The sequence below is a fragment of the Hyperolius riggenbachi genome, chromosome 4 (genome assembly GCF_040937935.1).
Source record: "Hyperolius riggenbachi isolate aHypRig1 chromosome 4, aHypRig1.pri, whole genome shotgun sequence".
In the NCBI taxonomy this organism is placed as follows: Eukaryota; Metazoa; Chordata; class Amphibia; order Anura; family Hyperoliidae; genus Hyperolius; species Hyperolius riggenbachi.
In genome coordinates, this window is record NC_090649.1 from 271,371,069 (window position 1) to 271,398,388 (window position 27,320).

The 27,320-nt window shown below is 41.9% G+C and overlaps 1 protein-coding gene across 5 annotated transcripts in view; it reads left to right on the plus strand.

Annotated features, from left to right (window-relative positions):
- SOBP (sine oculis binding protein homolog) overlaps window positions 1-27,320 on the plus strand; it is a 252,958-nt gene that overhangs the window by 203,800 nt on the left and 21,838 nt on the right. For 3 of the 5 annotated variants that reach the window (XM_068231253.1, XM_068231251.1, XM_068231252.1), the window contains one exon: window positions 17,728-19,673. In XM_068231253.1, coding sequence (XP_068087354.1) covers window positions 17,728-19,671 — 1,944 coding nt within the window. In that variant the 3' untranslated portion in view covers window positions 19,672-19,673. Of the gene's footprint in view, window positions 1-14,115; window positions 14,236-17,727; window positions 19,674-27,320 lie in introns of all 5 variants that reach the window. The other 2 variants (XM_068231250.1, XM_068231249.1) reach the window with 1 other exon arrangement.

Here is a 27,320-nt window from a genome sequence, read left to right on the forward strand (position 1 = left end):
TCTAGTCATCCCAAGATGTGCTGTATTGCGCATGTGCGTCAAGTCCGCATTCACCCCCATTGCACTCATAACCCCACCCACTTTTAAGACCAGGCCCTCTACATAATAAAATTGTTCATTAACCTTTTCCGTTAATCCTTTCTCTCTTACTTTTACCATTAAAAATACATATTTCTTTTCAGTTCAAGGCAAAAAAATTAACACTGTAGCAAAAACCAGCCTTTATTTAAAATAGAATATCACCATATATCGTGATAGGAACATAAATTAAGTTTTGTGATAAACGGGAGAACTAGCCCATTACATTTTCTGGTTTTTATGTTCAGTATCACTATTAGTTTAAAACTATAATGGGTAAAAGCTAAGAAATAATGTTTGTTTTCAGTTTTTATTACTTGTTTTTTGCCTTAAAAAGCATTAAAAAATAAAATAATTCTTGGGAAAAAAATTCCTAAAGACAGACAAGTTTGTTCTGAAAAAAACAATATATCTTAGCCGTCTTAAGTAGTGGTAAAGTTATTGCTGATTGCATAGGGGCATAGCTAAAATGTCAAAACTGCTCTGATCCTTAAGGGGGTTTTATACATCAGTACTGAAGTCTTTAAGATTAAAGTTGTAGTGTTTTCATATGTCGTATTTACTATTTGTATTTGTGCCCTCATAAGGTGTCCTATAGCAGAGTATGTGTTGCCTGTTCTGTTGCAGGCCAGTGAAGTACGAACTGTGAGCATCTCTCCACACCGGCATGTCTTATGGCCCATACTCACGGGCAACCAAAACTGCATGTCGCTAGCACACGGGAGCGTGTGCGCGACAGTTCGGCGACAGCTCGTCGCCACGTCCCTCCGCATACACACTGCGGAAGAGGGACTAGTGGCGCGACGGAAGCTGTCGCCGACGTTCCTCCTCCCCGTCGGAAACACAGTGCGCCGGCTATGGGGTTGCTGTCGCTAGTCCGCATACACACGCGGACTAGCGACAGCTGCGGCGAAGTAGGCGATTGAACGGTTCAATCACCTGGCGACAGCGGCGACGGTTCGGGGTGCGCGCCCGTGTTGTGCCTCATACTCACGGGCGACCTGTCGCCGCAACACGCGTGCGCCGCGTGTTGCGGTGACAATTGTAGCCCGTAATTATGGGCCATTACAGGCCTTCTTTCCATGCAGGAAGCATGATGTAATTACACCACAACCCCCCCCCCCCCCCCCCTCCGTGCCTGTTCTATGCATCTAGGAGTGTGTGCCCAGCTTTGGGGGAGGTCATGCTCCCTACATTGCTGACATGCAGTAGCTAATGTGCACTATGGAATATCCCATTCAATGGTTGGTTACAATTTAATAGACTGCATAGACTGTAGGATGTAGGATGGCATGACTGACACATTGCTTTATATTTTCTGTAAACCAAATAGGCCAAAAGGATTTCCACAGTTTTTTTCAGGGCTATAAAAGCTGCCTCCAGTCATGCAGTCAGTGTTGGGCTTTGTTATTAGACAACTAATGGAACTTTGCAAATTTTAGCATTTATAGTATGAACTATGGGCTAGAATTCATTGGCTCATTCAATTCATTCATTCAAGTCATCAGTATAAAAAAAAAAAATAGGAAGTTGGCTCCACAATAACTGTGTATATGCTGTACATGCTAATAAATGTGCACTAAAAATTAGCAATGCACATCTGTATCTTTTGGAATAAAATATTGAAAATGCCTGGATGGCTGGGTCGTATAGCTCCATTTGCTATTGAGATGCCAGTATAATGTTGTTGGACAGACAACTGTCTAAACTACTCCCCCCCCCCCCCTCATCCCATCATCACCCACATATGCTAGCCAGGAAGAAGCTTGGAGGGGATAGCACCCAGCCTCTCCCTGTGTGAACAGAGGGTACCCAGACCACTACCCCTCACTTCTTAGAGATGAACTCCTTGTGGTTAGCATTGCAGCTGAAAAGAGTTTTATCTACCTGTTCCTGCTTAGTCTGAAAAATGTAAACCTTCCCACACCATCCCCATTGGATTAAAAAAAAGGTTGTGTTGGTTTCTTCTTGGCTCTCCAGTTTCCTCCCACATCCTAAAAGCATACAGATCAGTTAATTGGCTTGCCCCTTAAATCATCCCTAGACTACGTTGGACATATGACTATGATAGGGATTAGATTGTGAGCCCCTCTGAAGGACAATTGGTGACAACACTATATACTCTGCAAAGCGCTGCGGAAGATGTCGGCGCTACATAACTAATAAAAAATAATAATAGTTCAGACTGAAACAGTTATGCTAAGCATACTTATCAGACAGGAAGCAGTTGCTAAATTTATATTGTAAGAATCACAGTATTCTGGATTTCAGTGGCTGTTGGTTGTTCTGCTACCCAGTTCCAGTTCCAGTCCCTTCACTATAGGCCTCTTAGTAGTCTGTATTAAATTCAGTAATCAGGTTGAAAGAAAGCTGCAAACTGGAGGTGTGGTGACATGCACTCAACAGCTAGTATATTATATGTATATCCAGCAATGCTTTCCTCTCTGTTCAAAATATGAGACATCCACACTTGCATCCACCCATGCCATTGTACCACCCTGGTTCTAGTTTTCCTTTAAAGCTTTTTTTTTTTTTTTTTTTTTTGCTCATCTATACTGACACTATAGTATTTAGTAACACTTAAATGCTTAGAGCAGAACACTTCTATGCTGAAAATCTATTTGATGCGAAAGCCCGGCTATCATTCAGGGTGCAGCATTGAAACATAGCAGCTACGCAGTCTACCCAGGTCAAATGGAAGCTGTTGATACATCCTTTACTGCCAAAGAAAAATGTTGGTTTGTTACAGTCATGTTGACACTTTCCTTGTCATGGTTTCTTGGCTTGTTAAACAGTTCTATTATGTAACCTAATTTAGTAGTAGAGGTCACGATAGAACTGAAATTATACCTTGTATTTGTGTTGCTACGGCATTCATTCATTATGACTTTAATAATGAAGCAAAAGTAAGGTTTAGAAATGTAACTTGCAGTGTAAACTTGCTTCCATGTTCCCGCAGAGATCAGTTAAATCCACAGGGGCTCTTCCTGGTGCATTTAAGAGAGGATGTGCTAATGGCCTGTCAAGCGAGATTTCAAGTCAGGAGAATACAAAGTGCTTTCTTAGCTTGAGGGTTCAGCTGGTTATTTTTCCATTTGTTTATTACTTGGTGGATGGCCTCTTTACCTCTCAGAATGTACATGCTGTGAGGGAGCTCCTGGCCTGGATAGAGGGGATCTACAACAAGAGACAGTGAGGTCCCAGCAGGGCTAGCTCTAGTATACAGACCTGAGGAAACACATGCCGAGTGTACACTGCTTTAAAGTTCCAGCAGTATTTCATGTATTTTCCACTTGTCAGTCAATTTTTTTACAGGCATGGCAACAAATGAATGTGCAGTTGGATAAGTGACACTGATTTCTATCTATATAGACACCTTTTATTACTTTATATTCAGTTCAGGAGGGGCTGTTGAAAATATTTAAGTGTTAGTGCAGTCATAGTTAAACATACTTAAAGTGAATCTGAGGTGAAAATAAACCGATAAACAATTGTAAACAATTGTTCAAAACGAAAGCGCCAAATAAGGATAAAATAGTTAAAAAACGTTTAAAAAGGAGGAGGAAGTGGTGGACTTACCTCCCACAAGTAGACACACAATCAGTTATTCACTGAAAAATATCTTTATTCAAGTAGACTCCAGAATGATAGCAATGCGCGCAGGCTGTCAATCCAATTCTGCATCAGGTGACGCTGCTGTCCAACTGGACAGCAGGTTGTCACCTGGGTATGCTCCACTGTCTGGTGCACTAAGACGTTCTTTGGGTGCTGCATAACTGAATGGCTGCTGCTGGGAGTTCTCTTCTGGGCATGATTGGGAGGGAATCAATACCTAGATTCAATGTAATGTTTTTCAACATAATTTTATGTATGATCCGGGCCGGCCCCCCAGCAGTCTGAAAAGTACTGTATGTTGACCCGGCCATTGACCGAAATAGTTTGGGGACCCCTGGGTTAGAATCTCGTTACCCATGTCCCTATTTAGAAGCTTGTCCCTCGCATCTGGAAGCAGGAAATGTAAGGCGCCCATATGAAATATCGGTAAAACTATGAAATTAATAGCATACACCAGGGCCCCCTGCATCAAAGACTGCGGCTACAAATAGGGGGATGAATTGAGGGGGCAATGTTAAGGTTAGGCTGCTGTGGGGAGGGTTTTAAGGATAATAATGAGGTTAATTTCCACTTTCTACCTTGACAGTGGTTTTAAACCTTCCCAGTCTATCATTAAAATAAGCAAATAACTTTTGTCCAGGCTTCTCCTTGTTCCAAGATTGTCAAATCAGACTATTTTCGGTGCATCGGTGAGCAATCAGTCTGGCAGATCATTTTGGTCAAGCCCAGGCCAATAGCTCTCCTACTCATCCTGCCTGCTCCATGCCTCTCCGTTGTGCGTCTGGCTGTCACCCCTTTCTCCGCCCTACATAGCTACAGAACATGTTGCTAGCCTGAAGACTAGGAATGCATTTGTACAACATTTGGCCCTGAACTGTCACACGAGGTATTGAAATCAAATTAAAATCCAGCCAAGTATATTATCTTCAAGCAGCTTGCATGTCCTCTCCGTATTTACATGGTGCTGCGGTTTCCTTCCTGCCTGTAAACCTACTGATGGTTGGATGAATTGGCTGTAGTGGGTGACTGTGGGAAGGGACTGTGAACTCCCTATACTGTGGTTTTATAAGCACTGGGAATAAACAAACAAACAAACAAACGTAACATTGCTATTTTGCTAGTAAGACAACCTAGAAAGTCATCCATTTGTATTGCAACTTTATATTTAGTTAAGTGTCTTCTCTTTACTATATTCTGTCCAGTTCTAACTTTCTTTGCTTTACATAAAGCAGAAGTGAATGGTGTTTAAGTTGGTGCCTGTCACTGCTGAAGTGCTACTGACTGTAAGCAATGCCTTAGGCAAAATCTTAACTCAACCTAGAAGCAGAAATTGCCCTCAACGCTTTTTTGATCATTAATGCAATTATTTCTGTGTCAGCTCTGCAATGGAACAATAACACTGAGATGTGTTTATTAAATATGTATACAAATATTGACTTCTTCAACTATCCTGTTAAGCATACAAATATACCTATTTGTATAAATGTGGAATAGTAAACCACCTTCAGTACAAGGTTAATAAAGTCCATAATGTATTATATAGATCATATCTATTTAAAACAGACATCCCACCCCGGAATTTAACTTTGTATAAATCATTCAGCAGGTGGCAGTACTAGTTTTATTCCACTTTTATTCAGTCATATTCCTTACATTTTGTATTGCAAAATGTAGCAGATCTGCACTGTGTGTTAAGTGCTGTCTTTTGGAGAGAGTCTGTCTGTATTTCCACCCAGGCATAGATGAATAGCGACCCTCACACCTGTGGCCATAGACCTCAGAGTGTAACTTATAGTGGAATCTGGAAGCACCTTTTAGTTAGAGGGCTTCCACGTATCCAGTGCCCTCGGGGGTTTAGAATGAGCATAAGGGTTAAATACTACACCTTCACATTTACTCTAAATAGTTAAAAGTAAAAACCACACTTGATGAGAAATTATTTATTCTGTATGTGCACTATAGCGGCAATGTGCAGAGAGAAGGGAAACATGGCATAAAGTATCTTTAAAGAAATACTGTAGGGGGGTCAGGGGAAAATTAGTTGAACTTACCCGGGGCTTCTAACGGTCCCCCGCAGACATCCTGTGCCCGCGCAGCCACTCACCGATGCTCCGGCCCGTCTCCGGTTCACTGCTGGAATTTCAGACTTTAAAGTCTGAAAACCACTGCGCCTGCGTTGCCGTGTCCTCGATCCCGCTGATGTCATCAAGAGCGCACAGCGCAGGCCCAGTATGGTCTGTGTCTGCGCAGTACATTCCTGGTGACATCAGCGGGAGCGAGGACACGGGCGTGCAGGCGCAGTGGTTTTCTGACTTTAAATTCAGAAATTCCAGAAGTGAACTGGAGGCAGGGCCGGAGCATCGGTGAGTGGCTGCGCCAACACAGGATGTCTGCGGGGGACTGTTAGAAGCCCCGGGTAAGTTCAGCTCATTTTCCCCCGACCCCCCTACAGTATCCTTTTAAATTTGCCATCAGAGCTTCTCATTGATCCACTGATCTGACCAATGAGAATCCTCCACACTCTTCAGTACGGTATTGTGGTGGTGGACGTTAGTTGGGAGTCATCAAGAATACAGCAATACTCCAGCGGATTTATTACTTACAAACTAAAATGTTTAGTGAATTGGCAACCATACTTCCTCCATAATTTTGGGTAGCATCAGATATATGTATATTCCATTATCAAAGGGAGCTTTCAAATTACACCATAAGTCATCTGTATTATAACATGTGCCTGGTCAGTTATCTCCACCTGCTTCGGGGCACCAGGGAAGGGTATGAGACCCTTGTTCTTTCTGCAAAGTAGAGGGAGGGCATCTGCCCCCTTCTTGCAGAGCATTGTCCATGTCCAGGACTATTTGGTCTGGTATTGATCAGTTGGTGGATCACCATATTAGCCAACTAAGCTGTTCTGGCAATGCCATTCTGCATGTTGCACAAGGGGATAGATAAAGCTTGGGGGGGGGGGGGGCACATTGGCCAGACTGTCTGATTCTCATATAACATTATTGCATAAGTTTATCATGAAGCTATATATATATATATATATATATATATATATATATATATACTGTGTATATATATATATATATATATATATATATTAGAATATTGCTAGTAATAAAATACTAGCATTATCAGGCCTTCTAAAGACACCGTTTATGGCTGTATGGCTCAGCTGACATGCATGACCATTCCTGGTAAGAAAGTGAATACTCTTCCAGGTTCCTGTTTCTTGGAGAAAATAGAAGGCATACTGGGCATGTGTGTATTCAGATCTTTCTTGAGAAAGATGTTTGGTGTTTGGATCATGCCTGCACATTGAGCTACCATCTGAAGTTTCTGTGTAGCTAATAACTATTTAACCATCTTTGTTTTTAAAAAAGAAAAAAAACTTGTCTTATTATATTGCCTTATTTCAACTGAAAGCTATTTAACAACATTTTATTTTAATATCTATAAATATATGTACTGTTTTTAGAACCTAATACTTTATTTTGGCAATGAATTTATTCCTGAATAATTGGAAGTGAAAAGAAATGCATTACCATCATGGATGGGTGAAGGATACGTTTCTTCAATCCTGTCCAAAAATGAAGGCATCGGGAGAACTGCTGACATCTGTTTATCTGTTTATAGCAATGGCAAGAGAACCCATATTAATTCTTGTTCAAAATGCCATACGAAGGAAAGGCATTAGTGCAAACAAGAGTCATATTTGAATTGTAGATCATGTCTTAGCCATCTGCGAGAGCGGATGGTGCAGAGGAATTAATGTGTTAATGAAATTTCAGTAATTTATGTGAAGCAATGAATTATACGCTTGAAATTATAGTTTTAAAGTTAGGTGTTGTTAAATCTTATAGATGAAATTATCTATTGTTTTCTGAATACTGTTGCAACAAGTGCAGAATAATAACTTTGGCCGTAATAGAAAGTCATCAAGTTAAACGAGATAAGATCCATTTAAACAGCTGCTGTTGAATTTGTTAAGAATACGTCACTTAAATAGTACTGGTGATATTGCCAAACATTTCAGGTTGAATTTTTTCACAGCGTTTTCCATTATGAATTAATCTTAGAACTGCAGAATGACTGATTAGTTTAAAAATTCTAAAAACGCTAATAATGGGATACAGTATTATAAAAAAAAAAAGAAATCCTGTTCTTGCATTTTTATAGTTTTAAGCAGTTTTATTAAAATAAACCTGAAGTCAGAGGAATACAGAGGCTGCAATCTTCATTCCATTATAAACAATAGCAGTTGCCTGGTTGTCCTGCTGAATTTTTGGCTTTAGTTGTTTTTGAGTCACACAACAAGTATGCAGTCAGTGGAGTCACACCAGAGTCAAAGCATCTGATCTGCATGCTCAGTCTGGGCCAATTGACTATATTATAATATAATGATTTGTATGTGTAGTACAGTTAACAAATAAAACATTAGGTGCAGAGACATGAGTTTAATATTGTTTCCAGTACAGGAAGAGTTAAGACATTCCAGTTGCTATCTATGCAATAGAGCCATTGAGCTCTATGACTTTCAAAGTTGCAGAGAACTCTGTCTTCTGAAGCTTGCTATCTCAACTGTCAGTCACTGTATTTTCTTTTGCTCTCCAGAGGATAGGTCTCTGTAAAATCATTTAGAATGCTGAGTAGTGTGTAAACTGCAAATATTAGAGAATGATGCAATTTTATAAAAAACAATACTTCCTTACTACACAACCAATTCATTATATTATAATTGTTTTTCCGCTTCAGTGTCTCTTTAAAAGGTACATCAGCTAACAGCTGCATGTAAAGCTTTACTGACCAAGGACTTCTTTCAGCCCCTAGGCATGGGCAAACTTGGCCCTCCAGCTGTTAAAGAACTACAAATCCCACAATGCATTTGCCTTTATGAGTCATGACTGTGGCTGTCAGACTCCTGCAATGCATTGTGGGACTTGTAGTTCCTCAACAGCTAGAGGGCCAAGTTTGCCCATGTCTGCCCTAGAAGTTTCTGTGTACCTTGCCACAGTTCCGATGTGCTTCATTCTCCAGCTGCCCCCTCTATAATGATGGGTTTCCCGGGTGGGTCGGCGTCTTCTGCACATACTCAGAAGATGCTGGGTCGGCGCTGGAGAATTAAGCACATCGTAACTGCAGCAAGGGACAAAGAGACTTCTATAGGCTAGAAGAAGCCCCAGGTGAGTTAAGCTTTACTTGCAGCTGTTGGCTCATGCATCCTTAAAGAGGACCTCCAGAGTAAATAAGAAAAACCGGCAGCCTGCAAGTAAAAGAAAGCCTTGTCCCATGATGCCATCCTGAAGTTCCCGCATCATCCGACTTCCGGAGCCTGGCCCCGCCTCCTCTCTCTCCGCAAAAATGCCAAGCTATTACTACAGTCAATAGCTTGGAGTTTCTCTCTGCGAGAGAGAGGAGGCGGGGCAAGGTGCTGGAAGTCGGGTGATGCAGGGACTTCAGGATGGCATCACGGGACAAGGCTTCTCGGGTAAATATAACTTTCTTTTACTTGTCGGCTGCTGTATTTTCTTATTTACTCCGGAGGTTCTCTATAAGGCTAGTTTTACACTTGGAGCCATATGCAATTTACTTTTTCACTTGAGTTTACTTCTAGGAGATAATTTTTCATCTTCGATTTAAAATAGTTTTCCAGCACTTTTTAATTAAAAAAGTACCAAAAAGTAGGTGAAAAAGTAATATTAAAATTATTTTGAGTATTTTCTTGCTTTCTGGTGGCTTAAAAGGCATTTTATTGACAAGTTTATAAATATCACCTAGGAGAAAACTTAGCACAAAAAGTGAATTGCATATGGGCCTTGGTGTGGAGCGATTGTCCTGCGGCAGGAAAACGCAAGGAAGTACAAAACTTTTTCACAACATTGCGTAAATTGTTTAAGGAAAATCCTTGAAACAATGTATATGCTATTGAATTTTTCTCCTAAGTTTTCTCCTAGGAGATAATTTTTAATTTACTGTTTAAATTAACTTTTCAGTGCTGTGCAACTGAAAAAAAATACCAAAAGTAGGTGAAAAAGTTTTGTCTAAATTATTCAGGTTATTTTCTTACTTGCTGGTAAGTAAGTGTGAAAATATCAGCTAGGAGAAAAAAGTTAATTGCATATGGAGCTTTGTTTACTTAACCATCAAATACCTAGGGGCTGACATGGAGAGATTGTGAATTCAGAGTTCACAAGTTAACTTAGAAAGAGTGGATTTAATATTATTTCAGGCTAAAAAGAAATGTGTCAATTAAATATCAACATCATACCAGCATAAAAAAATAGCTATCCTTGTTTAAAGGCTCTATCTACAGCAGCCTTTCTCAACCCTTTCTAGGGATGAGCAACCCCTACAATTTTGGGGGGCATCTCAATGAACCCGTACATAAAAATTACAAAATTAAATTGTGCCACTTTTTGAAGTTTTCCTTTATACCTATGATTATAATTAGTAATATACACTGCTTGCTTAAGAATAGTCCTAAAAATGCAGCAATCAGAACCACATATGAATGCTGCAGCTATTTTTCCCACAAATATTAGGTGCAGCACATTACCCCCTCAGTGATTAAAGAGGAACTGTAACCAAGTATTGAACTTCATCCCAATCAGTAGCTGATGCCCCCTTTCCCATGAGAAATCTTTACCTTTTCTGAAATGGAATGGGGGCTCGGAATGACTGATATTATGGTGAAACTCCTCCCACAGTGTGATGTCAGCACCTAGGTACTGACATCACACTGTGGGAGCCTTGTAGCATTGTGGGAAATAACATCTGTTTCCAACTGCCAAAAAAGCAGCATCTCCTTCCACAGACATCACCTGCCAGCAGTAGAAATGTCCACATGTGATACATTTGTAACATTTTGGATACTCCCATATGACGTTTTTGGGCGCCCTTTTTTGAATTTCTATGCTCAGGTATTTGATTGGATAGCTGGAAGTTGTTCCTAGTTCTCCATCAGGTCCACTTTTATAGTGATTGGTTATAGCTTAGGGGGGAGGGGTATAAATAGGGTATAGGCAGATAATGGTGACATGCTATCACTTGACAAAGAATGGTTGATCCGTTCGAAACGGCAACAGTCCGTTGTGAGCAGAATTGGGCTGCAATGAAGGCGTAACCTATACCTGAGGACATCTTCATGCATCTGTATGCAGCTAAGAGCTATCACTACTACTGAGCTATAGTTACATTCCGGAAGTCCGGATGTCATGGCTACATTTTTTTTCACAATTTTTGTAAATAAATAATCTGCTTTTTAAGAATTCGGCAAGTGCTGGTCATTTTTTTTGCTTTTGGTCTACATCAAGTCTGTACTAGCCACATGGACTAGACATGGCACAGCCATTGAAGCAGGATAGGTGTGCTGTCCGAGAAGTTGTAATTGGACAGGCGTTTGGACAGGCACCATAGTGTGGAACCTAATGGTGACATGTATGCAAATACTGATGAAGATGCTGCAGCGGTGGTTGGTGATTACCGTATATACTCGCAAGCAAGCCGACCCGCATATAAGCCGAACCCCCAACTTTTACCCCAAAAAACAGGGAAAAATGATTGACCCTCATATAAGCCGGGGGTAGGAAATGCTGGCCGTGTGACCCCCCCAGTGTGTCCCAGTATAGCTAGTATAGTGCCCAGTATTGGGTAGTTAGTGCCTCAGTATAGCTAGTATAGTGCCCAGTACAGCTAGTATAGTGCTCAGTATAGCTAGTATAGTGCCCAGCATAGGTAGGTAGTGCCCAGTATAGCTAGTTAAATGCCCCAGTATAGCTAGTATCGTGCTCAGTATAGCTAGTATTTTGCCCAGTATAGCCAGTATAGTGCTAGGTATAGCTAGTAAAGTGTCCAGTATAGCTAGTAAAGTGTCCAGTATAGCTAGTATAGTGTCCAGTATAGCTAGTATAGTGCCCAGTATAGCTAGTATAGTGCTCAGTATAGGTAGTATAGTGCCCAGTATAGCTAGCATAGTGCTCCAGTATAGGTAGTATAGTGCTCAGTATAGGTAGTATAGTGCCCAGTATAGCTAGCATAGTGCCCCAGTATAGCTAGTATAGTGCTCAGTATAGGTAGTATAGTGCCCAGTATAGCTAGCATAGTGCCCCAGTATAGCTAGCACAGTGCCCCAGTATAGCTAGTATAGTGCCCCAGTATAGGTAGATAGTGCCGAGTATAGTGCTCAGGGTAGGTAGGTAGGTAGGTTGTTCGTGCCCCCCCCGGCCGCCGCCGCTGCTGCCGCCGCTGCTGCTGTTACCTTACCAGCGGCCTCTAATATTCCCATCTCCGTCTCCGTGCAGGGCATGTAAATAGTTCACAGCAGCTGGCCCCACGGCGGCTGCTGTGTGATGACGGAGGAAGCGTAGAGAGCGGCTTCCTGTAGCGGCAATATGTATCGCCGTTACTATGGGAACCGCTCTCTCTATGCTTCCTCCGTCATCACACAGCTGCCACTGTGGGGCGAGCTGCTGTGAACTATTTACATGCCCTGCACGGAGACGGAGATGGGAATATTGGAAGCCGCCGGTAAGGAAATAGCGGCGGCGGCAGCCGGGGGGACATGACTCACAAGCAAGCCGACCCCCCAACTTTTGGCCCACTTTTGGGTGGTCAAAAATTCGGCTTGCTTGCGAGTATATACGGTACCTCACGGACACAACATTCCTTTCTAAGAGGGATCCTAAGCTGATTGAACGGTCGATTATCCGATTACAGGAAAACCGAATTGCTCTAGACCTCCACTCAAGAACCCTGGCCGAATACTATAGAGTACGCCGTATCCCGAGAGGTGGAAGATCGAATGCGGCACGACTCTGTTTACAGGCGATACCGATTTTGTCTCTACAATTGAGAAAATTTGGAATAAAGCCAGTTTTGATGTCATGATTCATACCATCAGATGTATAAAACAGGAATTACCTAAATTAGACCAGCAGATCCTGTTGTTGGAGGAAGAGATGAAAACTCTGCTATCCAAAGAATTATTTGAGGTTTTTGAAAGTAAACGTAAAGATACTTTGGAGAAACATCGGTCTGCGATTGAAGAAACAAAGAGATCTAAGTTCCTATGGGATGAGTCTGATTATGTGGACGTTTATGTATATAAGTGGCAGAGAAAGGGCTTGAGTGAACCAAGACGTCCTAATCCTAGACCTAATTGTCCAAAACCTCGTAGACCTCCAAAGAAACCCCGTAAAAAACCTGGCGAACCAGAAACAAGGTCATCTGATTTTTTACAGACAACAACAGAGTCGTCTCAGAGCGAAGCCTCAGGAGAGGGAAGCCAAGAAGGAGGGGTGGACGAAACCATAGAAAGCAACAAAGCCCTGCCTCAGGGTATGAATCTGCGCAGCAAGAACAAGTAACTGAAAACCTGGTGATCAATATCTCCTCCCGTGTTCTAACTGAGGAGGAAGAAAGAGTCCTAAAGAAGGGCCTATCATTCTGCCCTACCTTTCTACCAGATTTTTTTGAGTTGGACATTGAGTTAACAAAATTTTTCCGTAATATCAGACTCAAATTTTTTTTCCCAATCTTCCTTCTCGAGAACAAGGTTGTGATACTTTGGAGTCTCTGCGTCCTTTGTCCTTGGGTCCTTTTGGTTTGAGAAATCGAAGTGACTATAATCCAGCGTCTAATCCAACAATTGAAAGTTTCATTGATCATGTCAAGGAGGATGTGCAAAAATTGGAAACTGAAGTAAAACATGGGAGACATAATGGTTATAGAAATAACCTCTCAAAAGCGGAGAGACTGGCCTTGCAATCCCTGCAGTCCGCTGATGAGATAATTATCAAATCGGCAGACAAAGGGGGTGCCTTGGTGATCATGGACAGGTCTTTCTACATGGAAAGTATGCAGTCTCTGTTGGAGGATACCTCTACATATTGATGATTAGAAAGCGATCCGCTCCCAAGGATTGAACGGACAATAGGAAAATGAATACAGGAGGCATCCATGAAGGGAATTATTGATGAGAACTTGGTGAAATTTTTGATAAAGAAACATCCTATTACACCGGTGTTTTACACCTTGCGAAAAATTCATAAGAACTTACAGAATCCCCCAGGGAGACCTATAGTCTCCGGGATGGATTCGGTATTATCCCCACTGGCCATTTTCCTTGATGCTGTCCTTCAACCCTACTTACAAATTCAGGCCTCGTATGTGAGAGATACGGGCATGTTTTTAGAATTGCTAAAATCCCAGCCCTGCCCTGAGAAAGATCTTCTTATGGTTACTATGGATGTGGAGAGTTTGTACACCTTTATTCCCCACTGGGAGGGAATGGAGGTAATACAACATGTTCTCCACACCCGTTCAGATTTTGATAATTATCAATGTGATTTTCTTATGTCTCTTTTACAGGTGGTACTGACGATGAATTATTTTCTTTTTGGTGATGTCTTTTACAAGCAGGTCCGGGGGACAGTGATGGGCTCGAACATGGCCCCATGCTATGCGAACCTCTTCACGGAGGCATATGAAGAGGCCTTTGTTTATACACATCCGTTATTCCATGCCTATGCGAGGATGTGGGTAAGATATATTGATGATGTTTTTCTTTTGTGGGTGGGGCCACGTTCGAGCCTTGATGCCTTTATCCTGGACCTGCACGGAAAGTATCCTTTTATTAAGTTGACATCACACGTCAGTGACAGCTGTGCTGATTTCTTGGATGTCAGGGTCAAGTGTGGAGAAGGAAAGTTTGATGCTGACCTTTTTAGAAAGCCAACGGATAGAAATTCCACTCTACACTTTGACTCCTTTCATCCATTATCCTTGAAGAGTGCAATCCCTAAGTCCCAAATATTGAGGGTTGAAAGAATAGTTTCTAATCCTGATACATGTGATCTGCAGGTAGAGAAGTTGAGGGATAGATTTAGAGAGAGGGGCTATCCAGAATGGGTTCTGGGGGTGAAGAGCCAGGGGGGGCAGAAAAGAGAAAAAGAAGAGAGGGAATAGTGGCAGAATTCCATTTATCTCAAGGTTCAGTACAATTTCAGACCAGATCAAAGGAATCATACAACAGAGATAGCCCATTCTGAGGGAAGGCCTTCCGAGGGTTCCTGAATTTAGAAATCCTCCTTGTTGGTGAGGTCAGATTTGGGCCCTTCAAGGTGTAAGATGGAGGGGTACCTTTCCTTGCAGAGATTGCACACAGTGCGGGAATGTGTTGGGTGGTGATTTGGTCCAACACCCTCTGAGTGGTAAGGAGTTTCCTTTAAAAGGCTTTTTTGATTGTAATTCTATATTTGTAGTTTATTGTATAAAGTGCCCATGTGGGTTACTCTATGTGGGTCGGACCACTCAGAGGGTGAAGGACAGAATCTCCGCTCATAAATCCGCAATTAGAACAAAGGAAAGGAACAAGTAGTCTCTGCTCATTTTACGGAAAGGTCACATGGAGTGGCATCATTACGGTTTCAAGTGTTGCAGCAGATTCATAGACCCAGGAGGAGTGGGAACCATTTAAAATTATTGTTAAAGGCAGAGGCTTGGTGGATTAGACAATTGGAGACTCTGCATTCTCGGGGATTAAACCGAAAATATGATTTGCTACCAGTGTTGTGATTTAACTTTATTGTATTTTGTGAAGGTTATTCGCCATATTGCAGCCCTCTCTGCGAAAATGTTTCACTATTTTGTCAATTAGCTACTGTTTTTAATAACTCCCCTATTCCACATTTTTTATAAAATGTTTATAATAACATAATTTTTTTAGGAGGAGAAAATGGTTAAACTTCATGTCCAATACACAATACCTTTGGGCCATGCCCCCTTTTTTCTGTTGCTATATCTCTCAGAAAACCTAATAGTGGCAGTGTTAATGTGTATCTGATATTTACTAGATTCACATGCCTAATGGTGGTCAATGAGGGTTTATGGCAAAAATTTGTGATGTGCATTCTCCTTTGCATTCACTAGATGGCATTTTTACAATGTTTGCGTGTATATGCGGGTGATGCGACATCTTTTACGCATGACGTCAATGTGTCTTATGCGGTAGTAATGCGACGTTTTTTTGACGCGTCGATGCGACTTTTTTGACGCATTGGTATGACGTTTTCGGCGCACTGTTCTGTGATTGGAGGATGTAACATTTTGGATACTCCCATATGACATTTTTGGGCGCCCTTTTTTGAATTTCTGTGCTCAGGTATGTGATTGGATAGCTGGAAGTTGTTTCTAGTTCTCCATCAGGTCCACTTTTATAGTGATTGGTTATAGCTTAGGGGGGAGGGGTATAAATAGGGTATAGGCAGATAATGGTGACATGCTATCACTTGACAAAGAATGGTTGATCCGTTCGAAACGGCAACAGTCCGTTGTGAGCAGAATTGGGCTGCAATGAAGGCGTAACCTATACCTGAGGACATCTTCATGCATCTGTATGCAGCTAAGAGCTATTACTACTACTGAGCTATAGTTACATTCCGGAAGTCCAGATGTCATGGCTTCATTTTGTTCACAATTTTTGTGATTAAATAATCTGCTTTTTAAGAATTCGGCAAGTGCTGGTCAATTTTTTGCTTTTGGTATACATTTCAGAATGTAAATCAGGGAGAGGAAAGATTTTACAATGGGCAAACACTGACTAAATCATTTATAAATAATTATTATAAAAATTAAGCAATGTTTTTCATTACATTATTTTTACTGCAATTCCTCTTTAAGTGCAGCCATTGCCCCCACAGTGATTCAGTGCAGCCATTGTTCCCACAGTTATTCAGTGCAGCCATTGCTCTCACAGTGATTCAGTGCAGCCATTACCCCCACAGTGCTTCAGTGCAGCCATTGCTCCCACAGTGATTCAGTGCAGCCATTGCTCTCACAGTGATTCAGTGCAGCCATTGCTCCCACAGTGCTTCAGTGCAGCCATTACCCCCACAGTAATTACCTGTAGCTATTTTCCCCACAGTGATTCAATGCACCAATTACCCCACACATTTATTGAGTGCAGCCATTATCCCCATTACTTGTAGCTATTTCCCCCACATTGATTCAGTGCCGCCATTACCCCACAGTGATTCTGTGCATAACATTGTGAAGTCTAGACCAGTTGGCCTCAATCCTGTGGAACCTGAAGTGAACTAATGATAGTAATTTTACTGCCTTCTGGGCTTGTGATGTGATGTGGTATTTATATTCTGTCAGTGGAGTAGATGTGTGTACAGGTCTCTCACCTTTTTTGTCAGCAGGGGGATGTTCGATTCATCTCTAGCCTATTCAAAGAACTCCTGACAATCATCTGTTTTAGATTGGATGGCCGTCGATATGCCAGGAGGGGAGGTTCAGGGAATATTTCTCTCAGTCTGTCATGCTTGTTTAAAACAGGATGACATTCTTTTGCAGTCTTTATTAACCACTTCTGTGCCAGGGGGTGGTTTTGCTGATCGGTGCTGCGTGGGCTCTCCAGTTTTCAAAGCCTACATATTGGCACTTAAAGAGAGTCTGAGGCGAGAATAAAACTCGCTTCAGCTCCCAAATCCCCTCCGTTCTTTTCGGGGATCTCTTCCTGGTGAGGCAGGGCTAATGGCCGCAGCCCTGCCTCTCAGCGCGTCTATCAGCGCGTATCTCCGCCTCTCGCCCGCCCCTCTCAGTCTTCCTTCACTGACTCGCTGAGAGGCAGGGCTGCAGCCGTTAGCCTTGCCTCCAGCAGCAGCAAAATCTACGACCAAGTTGGTCGTAGATTTTGCAAGGGGGGATTTGGGGGGTAAAGGACCCCCGTTCAGCCGCGGGATAGCGGAGTTTTAGCTGGGGCACACATGCCCCTGCTGAATATAAGCTGTGAAGCGAGTTTTATTCTTGCTTCAGAGTCTCTTTAAGCAGCAAGAGTTAACCATGTGAAATAGTTGTTATAAAGTTAGTACTTGTGATTTAAATAAAATTGTATAGACCAGGTTAAACAAAAATGTGCAGTACATTATGAATCAGTATCTTTAGCAAAACTATTATTTAACTGTTGTTTTTGACATTCACTTCTTTTCAGTTTCCTAAATTTGTAATTTTTACCGTACTTTATTTCAGGTATGTGATTGGTGTAAACATATACGACATACTAAAGAATACCTGGACTTTGGGGATGGAGAGAGAAGGCTTCAGTTCTGCAGTGCAAAATGTCTAAATCAATACAAAATGGACATATTTTACAAAGAAACACAAGCCAACCTTCCAGCTGGCCTGTGCAACACATTACACCCCCCACCGGACAGTAAAGCTGAAGGCACTGGGGTGCAGCTACTAACTCCAGATTCCTGGAATATACCCCTAACAGATGGTCGTAGAAGAGTTCCATCTCCAGCATCTGCAGCTGGTCAAGTGCAAGGTCCTGGATCATCAGCCTCTACAACTGCCTCGCCATCTGATTCTGCCAACAGCTCTTCTGCGAAAATTCCCACACCAGTTCCCAAATCCATTCCTGTGAATGACAGTCCAAATATTGGGCCAGTTCCTGTCCCACCACCTGGAAATATTGTGCCTCCCATGGGTGTCCCACCAAGGAGCCCTCCCATGATTATGACAAATAGAGGACCAGTTCCTCTGCCTATATTTATGGAACAGCAAATAATACAGCAAATACGTCCACCTTTTCTACGAGGTCCTCATGGTTCAAGTCCTAACAGTCCTTTGCCTAACCCACTTATTCCTGGTATGGGGCCACCTCCAGGTGGTTCCAGAGTTATGGGTCCCACTTCTAGTCCTATGCATAGACCAATGTTATCACCTCATATTCACCCACCAACTACACCTACGATGCCAGGCAACCCACCAGGATTGCTTCCACCACATCCACCTGGAGGTCCCTTACCTAGTCTTCCTTTTCCACCTATGGGAATGTTGCCAAATGGTCCCATACATATGCCACAGATGATGAATTTTGGCTTACCATCTCTTGCACCTTTAGTGCCGCCACCAACCCTTTTAGTGCCATATCCTGTTATTGTTCCTTTACCTGTCCCGATACCTATCCCCATACCCATTCCTCATGTGGTGGATTCCAAACCCCCCAATGACTTCTCTAGCAATGGTGAAAGCATCATTCCAAGTTCATCAAGTGAAACACTGGGTGCAAAGCCAAAGGATAACTCTTTGTCCCCAAGGGAATCTAAACAAAAGTCCTTCAAACCTTCTGATTCTTCTACTGGTGGTTCAGGGCAGTCTTCTCACCAGGCTACAGTTGTTCAGGAACAAATGAAAACTGAAGTGGTAGATTTAACAGTGAGGACTGCAAGCCCAGAAAACAGTAAAATTACTAGTACACTTCAGGTCCCACAGGATGGAGCCATAGATTTAACTGTGGCACATCGGTCTAGACTACACAATGTTATTCACAGAGCTCTTAATACACCTTTAAAACTTGAATCTGAACCTAATAGTGTTGTAAACTTATCTTTTGCTAATCCTGATAGAACCAATTGCAGTGACTGCATGGAGAATGGTAGTTCTATGGAGGCAAAAACATTTCTCCCAAGTGACTCTAATCTTTGTGGTTCATCATCAAGGGCCACCAGTACTCCGGGACTAGAAAACAGTGCAGCTGTTTGTAATGTCATTGTAAATGGCGCAAAGAACACAGAGAGTTCTAAAAACTCTGAGAAATCGCATGAGCAGCGGAAGACAGTGCTAGAAAAGGATACAGTCGTAAGTGAGCTGGAATCTGTCAAAGAAAACAACTGTGCATCAAATTGCCACCCAGAACTTGAAACCAGCAAAAAGACTATTGTGGATGAGTCTGTAGCAGTTGGGGACAAACAAGATCCTAATCTGAATAACCCTGCTGATGAGGACCATGCGTATGCTTTGAGGATGCTGCCTAAAACAGGCTGTGTTATCCAGCCTGTGCCAAAACCAGCAGAAAAGACTGCAATTACCCCTTGCATAATGTCAGCTCCAGCTCTCACCACAGGGACAGAAGATCTGGAACCACCACTGAAAAGGAGGTGTCTCCGTATTCGAAATCAAAATAAATGAAGGTTGGTATCACAGTTAATTTAACTACATATTAAATCATGAACAATGTTTGATCTATACAAACAAAATGTGTAATATATGATATTGGGGAATAATGTATGACATGGCAATAAGATAGATATGTTAAATCAGTCCTAAGTTGGGAGGCCTAGCCAGAGTAGATGGGGAAAGGGGATGTCTTCTCTTCAGTCAAGGATGCTTAGATGCTTAATTAAACTGACTATGCAGCCTTTTAAAAAATACCAACTGCTCCAGCTGATCTTTTTGGATTCAGTATTATCTGAATCACACATCTGAAACTAGTATGCAGCTAATGTAGTCAAACTTTAGGCAGAGCATCTGATCTGCATACTCATTCTAAGTCAGAGGCTTAAAGGGACTCCGAGCACCTCTCTTGGGCATGCCTTTAAGACTCCGACCAGTACTGCAAAGTACTTAAAGATGCATACCTTTCTGTAGCTTGTGCTCTCCTCTTTCATTCGATGCCTGAATCGCCATTCTACAGCAAATAGTTTTCGTTCGATTTCAATTTAAAAATCGTGGCTGCCATCTTGGCTATGTTATAACTTCCAGGTCACCCCTGCCTTCTCTATCAAAAAAGTGCATCACTGAATGAAGCAGGAAGAGAAAGTGACATGCATGGCCATTGCAAGAGGCTCCTCCAGAGGGGTCATAGCACGCCTTTGTTGGAAGTCATCTGTCTTAAAGGCATGCCCATGAGAGGTGCTCGGAGTCCCTTTACAGTGTCAAGAAATAAGCAGGACGGTCTCAATACAAAGTCACTTTAAGGGAAGATTTCCACTAGGAATTGGAAGCCGTATAATATAGGAAAAAAATGCAAATGTTCCTTCTATGAGTTTTGCTATGTGGTTTTCTGTGCACTTGCGTGTCCCATTCAGTTACACTGAAAATGACTGAAATACAAATAGTGCAGAAATGCAACACACAGTGAATTTCCACAATGATGAGAAATGTATTGTGCTAGTAGAAATGACATGCTACTATTTACAGTTTAATAAGGGTTTCTTGTGATCAGGAAAATGCATGTAGTTGTGAAGGGTTTTCAGAGTAGAGGCCTGCGCGGGTCCACTTTTTCATACCCGACCCGCGACCCGCTTTCTGGTGAATTTGATACCCGCAACCCGACCCGATCCGCACCCACAGAACCGCTACCCGTGACCCGCAGGCCCGCTACCCGACCCGCGACCCGCTTTTTTATATTTTCTTGTAAAGTGCACATTTAAAGTAACATTGGGAGCTGTAAAGTTAATAAAACCTATTTTTATACTCAAATCAAAGCTAAAGAAGGTTTTAAGCTTGCTTTCACTACCCGCGACCCGCAGACCGCTACCCGCAAACCTACCCGCACCCGCAACTCGCTACTCGCACCCGACCCGCACCCGCAGTTTAAATCAATTCGGGTACCCGAACCCGACCCGCATTTCGGGTTACACATGGGTACCCGCAGGTACCCGACCCGCTGCAGGCCTCTATTTCAGAGTGAACCTAATGGAAGCGAGCCCTAATGGGGAGGGTCATCATCTGTGAACAGCTTGGAATTTGACTGAGCTATGTCAGTAAATAGATATGAAAACTGCTTTAAATACTTATGTTTGTCTTTTGTTTATTATTACTATAATTCTATGTTGATGCTGCAAAGCTGCCAGGATTACTAATTAACTCCAGGGCCCATATGCAATTAACTTTTTCTTTTCTCTTAGGTGATCATTTTTCATGTTTCATTTAGAATACGTTTTCAGCAATTTGCAAAGGAAAAGGTGCCAAAAAGCAGGAGAAAAAGTACTATCAAAAAGGTTTTGAGTATCTTCTTGCTTTCTAGGGGCTTAAAAGCCATTTTATTGAAAAGTTTAGCGATATCACCTAGAAAAAAAACTTAGCAGACAAAGTGAATTGCATATAGGCCCAGGTCTTTTAGGACATTGCTAATTGGGTGAGAAAGCTCAGGCTGGGGAAGCAGCCTTAGCAAGACATACAAGAATTATTTTTTTATCATCTGTTCTGGCAAATTACGGTACTATTGGTAGCTGTACTGATGTCCATTTTTGATGTCATTATGATGGCATTTCGTCTGATTTAATATGCCTTGCTTTTATACCCTTTATTTAGTGATCTACCTACAAAGCTGTTTTGGCTATGCCACATTAACAGCAGCATGCTTGTGCCTACAAACACACACGTACGTACACACGCGCACACACACATTCATATACACACACACATACCCATCAAGATGAGATGCCCAGCATGTGATAGGATGTTTTAATTACAGTTTAATTACAGGCAAAATAGTGCCAGGAAAATGTAAAGCCTCTGTACCCACTGGAATTGTTACATAGTCAATAAAAAGAGTATTTACCCTGGCTATCCTGCTGATTCTCTGCCTCTAATAGTTTTAGCCATAGACCCTGAACACGCATGCAGCAGATCAGGTGTTTCTGACATTATTGTCAGATCTGACAAGATTAGCTGCATACTTGTTTCTGGTGTTTTTCATACACTTCTGCAGCCAAATAGATCAGCAGAGTTGCCAGGCAACTGGTATTGTTTAAAAGGAAAAAAATATGGCAGCCTCTATATGCTGCTCACTTCAGTTGTCCTTATATATCACTACAGCATGAACCTTCTTATGAAAGATGGTATTTGCTGACTACCCCTATTGCGGATAACATCAGCTGCAGTACCCATTGATGCACACATAGTAGAGTCTCATGTATCTGTTGCAGATGGGGATTGCCTGATGCAAGATATGTGCTCTATGTGTTTGCTTAAGAACTTAAGCAAGCGGGACCTAAATTTTGATACCAACATCCACCCATAGTTCAAATGCAGAGTAGCGCACAGGGGAAACTACTTACAAAAGCTCTTGGCACAGTCCTCTTCACTTCTTACAGCTCACAACTGCTTTGTAGCATCCCCTCTGTAGGGTTTCTGATGCATCCCATGACCCGATACAGAGCGAAGATGCTGCAGAGCAGCCGGCAGCTGCAGGAGTGAAGAGGACTGGTGCCTGGAGATTTTGTAAGTAGTTCCTGCTGCCTGCTGCTCTGCATAATTAGAGAGGGATGCCCTCATGCCCCCCCCCCCCCATGCCCTTCAGGTTGGGTGAGACTGTTGGTTGGTAGAGTCCCGGATAACAGGGACTCTACTGTACATTTTTTTTAACTACTCAATATTCATGTATGCTTTTAATTAACTAAGTAGAGTACTAGGTGAGTCTCAGCCTCTAGAGAGGTTCCCTTTGCTGATTGGCTGTTTTGCAATTGGCAGTTATTGGCCTGGTGAAGCGGGCTTAGACCCATGAGGTGCGTTGCCTGTGCTAAATAAATTTTTATTTGTCTATACAAAGATCTCGTCATTGAGGTAAGCCACCTAATTTTTTTTTATTTTATCTTGTTTTTAATCCAATTTTATTCCCACTGGGACGCCTCTTTACCCAAATTGTGATTTTAATTAACCGGTTCGGCCTATCTGGACGAGCTTTCTCGTCCAGGTAGGCACTGCTGCTTTCCCTGCGTGGTGCGCGTGATCGGGCGCGCGCCCGCGCGTGCACCCGCCGCCCGCCGCTAGCCCCCCGATCAGTGAATGGGAATATAATTCCCATTCACTGATCTAACTTCCCCGCAGAAATACCGACGCTTTCTATCCAGAGAGTGCGGTATTTCTGCCCCCAGGAAACTTCTCCGCAGCATTTTAGTTCCTGGATGCGAGATCGTTCGCATACAGGACTTTTTTCACTGTGGCCATCTTGTGGCCAAATAGTAAACTGCACCCACATACATTTTTAATAAAAAAAAATATTATCTTACATTTAAAATTAGCAGTTTCCCTCCCACACCAAAAATTACCCATATACATTGTTTTATTTAAAAAAAAAAAAATAAATGAAAAAAAACAAAAATAAATAAATAAATAGTTACCCAAGGGTCTGAACTTTTTAAATATGCATGTCAAGAGAATATGTTATTATATTATTTAAAATTATAAGCTTATAAATAGTGATGGACGCAAATTGAAAAAATGCACCTTTATTTCTAAATGAAATATCGGCACCATAAATTGTGATAGGGACATCGTTTAAACGGTGTAATAACCGGGACAGATGGGCAAATAAAATACATGAGTTTTAATTATGGTAGCGTATATTAATTTCAAACTATAATGGCCAAAAACTGAGAAATAATAAATTTTTTTCATTTCTTTCTTAATCTTCCTGTTAAAATGGATTTAGAAAAAAATAAATCTTAGCAAAATGTACTACCCAAAGAAAGCCTAATTAGTGGCGGAAAAAACAAGATATAGATCAATTCATTGTGATAAGTAGCAATAAAGTTATAGGCGAATGAATGAGAGGTGAACGTTGCTCGGATGCATGAGATTTTTGGCACTGCGGTGCTGAACCGGTTAACAAAATGTCTTATTGGAGCTTTATATTTATATAATTTATCCAAAATTTGTCATTTTCTGTGTCTCAGCACTCACTGTATAGAGTACAATAGAGTCCAACTACATCCTGGGGAAAACATACACATGTTAAGAACTTAGGTCCTAAACAATGTGCCCAATTAATAGTTTGTTAGTGTTAAATCTTTTTAAGGGGTTAGAAAGTGAATTGTTTAACCTCCCAGCCAGTATGCCCGACACTGTGTTGGGCAAGAAAATTTTGCTGAAAGTGGTATGCCTGATGCAGTGTCGGGCATGCCGCTCAGGAGGTTTTGCAAGGAACCCGTGTCCCCCAGTATAGGTTAGCTATGTGTAGGGAATCCAGTATAAGTTAACTAGCAATACAAGACCTAGTGTATGTGCCCCCCACCCCCTGATCCCCTCTGATCCAGATGCTGTTACTTACCCGATCCAGGCGCTTTGCATCTTTCCAGCAATCGCTGCATCCTCTCCAAACAACTCTGGTATTCTCTATGGGGAGGATCACGCTCAGTCCCCATCATGCCTATAGAGAGCTGCTGCATAAAGGATTGCTGCAGGATTGCTACATGACAGAACCACCTGTAGCTTGTAAAGCAGCAAGAAAAATTTAATTTGCTGAAGGAAATAGCTCTGCATTTTTTGTAACTGTATTTTGTACTTACTATTGTACAGTGCCATGGAAGATACTGGTGCTATAAAAATCCATAATAATAATCATTTAATGTTATTAAAATAATCTTTCCTGTTCAGTCTGTAGCCTTTGAAAAACAACCAATATACTCACTAACATCTAAGAGCTGCTACATATTGCAAGGATTAATGACAAACATCATTGAACTTGGATATTTTGCTTTTACTTGCATATAATCATCGTTATCATTCCTTGATGCTTCTAACAGAACCTGAAAGATAGGAATGTCAACATTTGCTGTCAACCAGTGGAATAGTACAAAAAATGAGCAACAAAGGCTCCAGCCCAACTCGTGCAACAAGGCTGTAGTCTCTGGAGAAACCATACTCCAGCAGACTGTCAGTTTGCAAGAAGAGAGTCAGGCAAATCTCAGTTTTGAAAATTCGTAGCTGATTGCAGATTGGAATGGAAAGATAACTTTTGATAGAATTAAACTGCAAAAAATAAATAAAAAAAATCATGCAACAGTATATATGGAAATTGAATAACAAAAGTGAAATTTCCCTTTTAAAGGGAAATAGTGTGTTAACTTCATTATTTAACCTCCTTGGTGGTTCATTTCTGTATGGATTTATGGGTCTAAAAGCGGTAAAAAAATAAAAAAAAAATGTTAGGCCTTTTTTAAGTCATAATTCACCAAGATATGTCAGAATAAAGGTCTTGTATATTATAAAAGACGAGAACACAAAATTGTTGAAATTATTAAATTTATGAATATATCTAAAAAATAGTGAAACTATACAAATTAGGCACCAGACTATACAGTATGTACATATATACCTAATACACCTCCCGTGTGTGGTATATTTTGAAATAGGGAATGGCACAGAGAGCGACCTCACAATCAGGGCAGTAGAAACTTGATTCCTTTTGGACTTTTTTTCCCTTTGCTATCAGTCTTAGGCGGCAGGCAGAGAGTAGTAAAAATCCAGGCAGAGGTTGGTGCAGGCAGTAGGCAGTGAGTAGTCAAAACCCAAGAAGAGGACAGTACAGGCGACAGACAGGGAGTAGTCAAAATCCAGGCAGAGGTTGCTGCAGGTGGCAGGCAGAGAGTAGTCAAAAACCAGGCAGAGGTCAGTACAGGCGGCAGGCAGAGAGTAGTCAAAATCTAGGCAAAAATCGGTAACAGTAGGTAGATCAGCAGAAGCACTTAGCTCAGAAGCAGTTGGGAACCAAATGGCTATATTGTTAATATTCTGTGCTTTCAAATGAGCTTATCTGCCATCTCTGCCATGGCAGTCAGGTGACACAGGGAGAGATCAAATTACAACTTGTGATTAGAGACAAATGAGGAGGAATTAGACAGGCTAAACCCTCTACATACATACAGGCTGCATTTCTCTATGTTTGCCTTCCGACCTTTGCAAGAGTTCAGATCCAGATGGGGGATTAGACAGGCTAAATTCTCTACATACATAAAGGCAGCATTTCTCTCTGTTTACCTTCTTTCCTGTGCCAGAGATTGGGTCCAGATGGGGGGTTAGACAGGCTAAATTCTCCACATACATGCAGGCTGCATTTCTCTATGCCAGAATGTGTACGTTTATAACGCCTGAATGTGCCTGACCATAATGCCTGAATGTGTCTGCCTATAATGCCTGAATGTGTCCGCCTATAATGCCTGAATGTGTCCGTCTATAATGCCTCAATGTGTCCGCCTATAATGCCTGAATGTGTCTGTCTATAATGCCTGAATGTGTCCGTCTATAGTGCCTGAATGTGTCTGCCTATAATGTCTAAATGTGTCCGCCTATAATTCCTGAATCTGTCTGCCTATAATGCCTGAATGTGTCTGACCATAATGCCTGAATGTGTCTGTCTATAATGCCTGAATGTGTCCGCCTATAATGCCTGAATGTGTCCGCCTATAATGCCTGAATGTGTCCGTCTATAGTGGTCTGAATGTGTCCGCCTATAATGCCTGAATGTGTCCGCCTATAATGCCTGAATGTGTCCGTCTATAGTGGTCTGAATGTGTCTGCCTATAATTCCTGAATGTGTCCGCCTATAATGCCTGAATGTGTCCATCTATAGTGCCTGAATGTGTCCCGCTATAATGCCTGAATGAGTCCGTCTATAATGCCTAAATGTGTCCGCCTATAATGCCTGAATGTGTCCACCTATAATGCCTGAATGTGTCCGCCTATAATGCCATGAATGTGTCCGCCTATAATGCCTGAATGTGTCCGACCATAATGACTGAATGTGCCTGCCTATAATGCCTGAATCTGTCTGCCTATAATGCCTGAATCTGTCCGCCTATAATGCCTGAATGTATCCGCCTATAATGCCTGAATGTGTCCAACCATAATGCCTGAATGTGTCCACCTATAATGCCTGAATCTGTCTGCCGATAATGCCTGAATGTGTCCACCTATAATGCCTGAATGTGTCCACCTATAATGCCGGAATTTGTCCGCCTATAATGCCTGAATGTGTCCACCTATAATGCCTGAATTTGTCCACCTATAATGCCCAAATGTGCCTGACTATAATGCCTGAATCTGTCCGCCTA